The sequence below is a fragment of the Gekko japonicus genome, unplaced genomic scaffold (genome assembly GCF_001447785.1).
Source record: "Gekko japonicus isolate JY-2015 unplaced genomic scaffold, Gekko_japonicus_V1.1 scaffold908, whole genome shotgun sequence".
NCBI classification, from domain to species: Eukaryota; Metazoa; Chordata; class Lepidosauria; order Squamata; family Gekkonidae; genus Gekko; species Gekko japonicus.
In genome coordinates, this window is record NW_015172030.1 from 590,187 (window position 1) to 595,631 (window position 5,445).

The 5,445-nt window shown below is 47.9% G+C and overlaps 1 protein-coding gene across 1 annotated transcript in view; it reads right to left on the minus strand.

Annotated features, from left to right (window-relative positions):
- PUSL1 (pseudouridylate synthase-like 1) overlaps nt 1-5,445 on the minus strand; it is a 34,051-nt gene that overhangs the window by 14,659 nt on the left and 13,947 nt on the right. Inside the window, exon 3 of the mRNA XM_015420606.1 lies at nt 3,510-3,659. Coding sequence (XP_015276092.1) covers nt 3,510-3,659 — 150 coding nt within the window. The remainder of the gene's footprint in view (nt 1-3,509; nt 3,660-5,445) is intronic.

The window sequence follows — 5,445 nt, forward strand, 5'->3', positions numbered from 1 at the left end:
GACGAGGATGATCAGGGGCCTGGAGACCAAGAAGCCCTATGAGGAAAGGCTGAGGGACTTGGGAATGTTCCGCCTGGAGAAAAGGAGGTTGAAGGGGGGACAGGATGGCTCTTTCAAAGTATCTGAAGGGCTGTCCCTTAGAGGAGGGCCGGGAGCTGTTCCTGTTGGCAGCAGAGGAGAGGACGCAAAAGAATGGGTTTAGATTAAGGGCGGGGAGATACCAGCTGGATATGAGGACAAACCTTTTGACAGAGTTGTGCTGCAGTGAAATCAGCTGCCCAGGGAGGTGTTGATCTCCCCCTCACTGACAGTCTTTAAGCAGCGGCTGGACAAACCATTGCCAGGGATGCTCTAGGCCAGTGGTGTCAAACATGCAGCCCCCAGAGGCCCGCAGTGGAACTGGCTGTTTTCTGCTTCTTTTTCTAGTTCTGCTGCTGCTGCGTCATTGTCGGTTCGCAGCTTACAAGTACACACCTGAACAGCAGACTCAAGATTGCGACAGCACACACACTTTGATGCAATAATTCAGAGCAAGAGGTGTCCGTTATCAGACACTGTCAAATAAACGAAATATTGACAGAGTGGTAATGTTTTAAGCATGATTTTATTTTAAGTAAAAAAAAATATCTTTGTGTTTGTGCCCTTTATAAAGTTTATATCTCCGCTACCTGGCATTACATTTTATGACGCACGTGGCCCGGCCCAACAAGGTCTCATTTATGTCAGATCCGGCCCTCATAACAAATGAGTTCGACACCCCTGCTCTAGGCTGACCCTGCACTGAGCAGGGGGTTAAACTAGACGGCCTGCATGGCCCCTTACAACTCTCTGATTCTATGATTCTACCTAGGTGGCTTCTCTGTGGAGATATTACCAGAGCAGTGCTGCAGTTAACCTAGACGTGTGGTCCTGCTTTCAGAGGTGAGGTGGACGGCCACTCAACGCGGGGCCTTTTCGGTCGTGGCACCTTGTGTGTGGATCAGTCTCCTCCCCCGCAGCCCCTGTGACCGGCCTCACATGTGATCAAGATGTGTGAGAATGCAAAAGTGGTAGAGTGGAGGGCGGAGGGCGACAGAGGGCCACTCTTTGAATTGCTCCCTTATGGGGAAAATGAAATCAGTAGAGTAAGCCAGGAGGAGGGGTAGCACATTTTTGCCTGATGTGCTACTTTTCTATGTGCAGGGAGTTTTACAGGCAAAGGGGCATTCAAAGCCAGGAGGAGGGGTAGCATATTTTTGCCTGATGTGCTACTTTTCTATGTGCAGGGAGTTTTACAGGCAAAAGGGCATTCAAAGCCAGGAGGAGGGGTAGCATATTTTTGCCTGATGTGCTACTTTTCTATGTGCAGGGAGTTTTACAGGCAAAGGGGCATTCAAAGCCAGGAGGAGGGGTAGCATATTTTTGCCTGATGTGCTACTTTTCTATGTGCAGGGAGTTTTACAGGCAAAGGGGCATTCAAAGCCCCTTTGTGGAGTGGAGGGCGAAGGACAGTCGGAAGTGGTGCAGACGATTCTCGTGCACGCACGAACCAGGTCTTCATTGTCTGTTCAAGCACTTACCAATCACAGATCGGGGCTTTCTGCTGTTGCTGAAATTGGCATGTTTAAATTGTTGCTGTCAGATTTTTTTTGATTTTTTTTAAAAACCTTCTCTTTATTTTACAATTGTTATACATCTGGCAACCAGCTCCGCGAGCTTCTGAGGGTTAATTTGCTGCTGCTTCCTACTGCAGCTGCTGCGATTTTTATTGGATTTCGTTTAAACGGCGCTAACTCGTTTAATTCTTCACAATAAGTGCTTTAATTGCTTATCTAATGCCGGCCTTCCCGTCTTGTTTTCGGGCATTGCTCTTTCCGTATGGAAACCTTCTTTCTAAAAGATGGCGTCCGATTGTTTATGGGTTTTAACAATAGAAACTGACTCGGAAACTTTTCATTTAGAGTCATTTCTAACACTTTTTGTCTGGGATCTTTTAACTGGTGGTGTTGGAAACCAGCTCTGGGACCTCTGGCTGGGAAAATATCTGCCCCATGATGCTGACAGATGAAGGTATTTAGACCAAGGGCTCTTCCGCATCCTCATTTTCGTCACTTGTGTTCCCCTATTGCTTTGGGTTTTCTTTTCTTTTCCGCACATGTTTTGCTCCCTCTAGTGGTTGATTCAATATTACTTCTCTATGTTTGGCATTGCTTCCTGCAGATTTAAAGTGCCAGGAAATACACCGGACACACAGCAATGTAATATCAAACCGACCACTAGAGGGAGCAAAAGAGGTGCAAAAAGGGGGGGGGAACCCCTGAAGCAATAGGGACACACAAGCAACAAACATGAGACTGCAGAATAGCCCCAAGTGACCTCTTCCCAATGATAAGCCGATTATCCACCTAGAACAGATCCTGTTTCCCACAGTGGTCGACCTCCTGGAAGTTGACAAGCAGGGCACAGAGGCCAAAGCCTCTCCTGTTGTGGTCTTCCCCTCAGCAACTGGTATTTAGAGGTACACTGCCTCTGAGTCTGGAGGTTCCCCTAAGCCATCGTGGCTCATGGTCATGGGCAGACATCAGTTAGCGGACAAGAGGAAAGGGAAGAGATGGTATTTTTGAAAAAAACTGAGTTCTGTTTCAACAACTCACCCTCTACACGTTGCCCAGCACAGGTTCTTCACAATAAGTGCTTTAATTGCTTATCCAATGCCGGCCTTCCCGTCTTGTTTTCGGGTATTGCTCCTTCCGTATGGAAACCGTCTTTCTAAAAGATGGTGTCCGATTGTTTATGGGTTTTAACAGTATAAACTGACTCGGAAACTTTTCATTTAGAGTCATTTCTAACACTTTTTGTCTGGGATCTTTTAACTGGTGGTGTTGGAAACCAGCTCTGGGACCTCTGGCTGGGAAAATATCTGCCCCATGATGCTGACAGATGAAGGTATTTAGACCAAGGGCTCTTCCGCATCCTCATTTTCGTCACTTGTGTTCCCCTATTGCTTTGGGTTTTCTTTTCTTTTCCGCACATGTTTTGCTCCCTCTAGTGGTTGATTCAATATTACTTCTCTATGTTTGGCATTGCTTCCTGCAGATTTAAAGTGCCAGGAAATACACCGGACACACAGCAATGTAATATCAAACCGACCACTAGAGGGAGCAAAAGAGGTGCAAAAAGGGGGGGGGAACCCCTGAAGCAATAGGGACACACAAGCAACAAACATGAGACTGCAGAATAGCCCCAAGTGACCTCTTCCCAATGATAAGCCGATTATCCACCTAGAACAGATCCTGTTTCCCACAGTGGTCGACCTCCTGGAAGTTGACAAGCAGGGCACAGAGGCCAAAGCCTCTCCTGTTGTGGTCTTCCCCTCAGCAACTGGTATTTAGAGGTACACTGCCTCTGAGTCTGGAGGTTCCCCTAAGCCATCGTGGCTCATGGTCATGGGCAGACATCAGTTAGCGGACAAGAGGAAAGGGAAGAGATGGTATTTTTGAAAAAAACTGAGTTCTGTTTCAACAACTCACCCTCTACACGTTGCCCAGCACAGGTTCTGCTCGAAGACTGGCATCTCGAATGGGTAGGAACAGCCTGTAGCCACCCGATAAACATAGGTCCTTGACAAGGCTGAGAAGCGGGCGTGGAAAGTGTCGGGAACGCGGCGGACACCCAGAATGCTTCCGGAAAAGACAAAGGAAAGAGCCTTCCTTGACCCAAATGTTGCTGTTATATGAACAACTTTTGAGGCTCCGGGTTCCGATGAGCAGCCTCCCGCTCCGGTAGCGACTCCGGGGCTCAGGTCGGCAGCCTCTCCGCCCGTGCGCCCTCTAGGCTGTGGAATCTTGGGAGCAAAAATTCTACTTTGTGAGTGTTGGAAGTTACAAGTTAGAACACTTCTATTCAGTATTTACTGGGTTAATGCTGTGTTCTGAATCACATGTTTGTTTGTATCCTATCTGCTTAGAGAGTTAGAAAGCCCGCCAGATACAGACCAAGTTTGTTGTTTTGATTGGGGAATGGAGTGTTACTATTTAGCATTTTATGGCTCTTTGTCCCTGAGCAAGGAGAAGCTCCAGTCTCCATTACTCTTCGTTAAGTTTTCTAGCTGAGAGGATGTAGAAATAAAGCTCTTTGTTATTTTTCATCCTGTTTACCCTGCCCTTGTTAGGTTGTAGTAAAGTTTTATATTTTAAAACTACCATGGACTCAGACTCTTTTATACTCTGCTGAATAACTTCAAAAGAAGTTAAAATAAAGACCAAACTTCAATAGTGAGTGACTGGAGTCAAAGTTGTGAGCGAGCGATTTGGCTGCTGCATCAATCAGTTTGCTCGGGAGCCCTCCTTCTTGAGCTGAGACAAAAATGTGTGAGCCGGAGGCTAAACAACTGTGAGCTGGCTCGCACTAACTCAGCTTAGAGGGAACACTGCTCTCCATTGCGTTCTTACCTGGAAGTTTAGGAAGGCACAGATACTTTGCCCGCCCACTGTATCCCCACAAACCAACCCGTGAGTGAGGCTACACAGCGAGAGTCTGGCTGGCTGAAGGTGAGCGATACGGATTGGTGCAAGGCCCTGGAAGCAGCCTGGCTGGATCACACCAAAGGTCTACTGAGCTCAGCATCCTCTTTCCCACCCTGGCTAACCGGATGCCCCGGGGAGGCCAAAAATCAGGGCACTGAGGTCAAAGCCCACTCCCCCATTACTCAGAAGTAAACCGCTTCCCCACATGGAGGTTATGCTCATGGCTGACTACCGCTGATGGACCGGTCCAGGGATTGATCGAATCATCTGTATCTTCTTCATGGTCTCTGTGCATCACATCTATGGGATTATGCGCCTGCGCTGATCCGGATCAGCGCAGGCGCATAATCCCATGGGTGTGACTGCACACATGACCACTTAAAGATTACCAGTTACAGGTAAGCAGCCTGTTTTTTTAAGGCCATCTAAGGTAGTGGCGCTCAGTATATCATGAGGCAGCGAGTTCCGCAGTTTAATTATGCATTGCATGAAGAAATCTGCAAAGGACGAAGTTCACGGCAGAAACTTGTGCAGATACACAACTGAGGAACTCCTCCCGAACGCACCTCTGGTATAACTAGAGTTCCAACCACTCCCTGAGCACAGAGACAGAGCAGTTTACTCATTCCCAGTTGAGGCTCATTGGAGAAGGAGAAGAAAAGGAGGAGGAGGAGGAGGAGATTCGCTCAGAGTCTCAGAGCAGTTTACAATCTCCTTCCTTTCCCCTCCCCACAACAGACACTCTGTGAGGTAGGTGGGTCTGAGAGAACTCTTTGAGAGCTGCCATTGACAGAACAGCTCTGAGAGAACTGTGGTTTGCCCAAGGTCACCCAGCAGCTGCATGTGGAGGAACAGGGGATCAAACCCAGTTCTCCCAGATTAGAGTCTGTGCTCCTAACCAGTGTTCCCTCTAAGATGAGTTAGTGTGAGTTAGCTCACA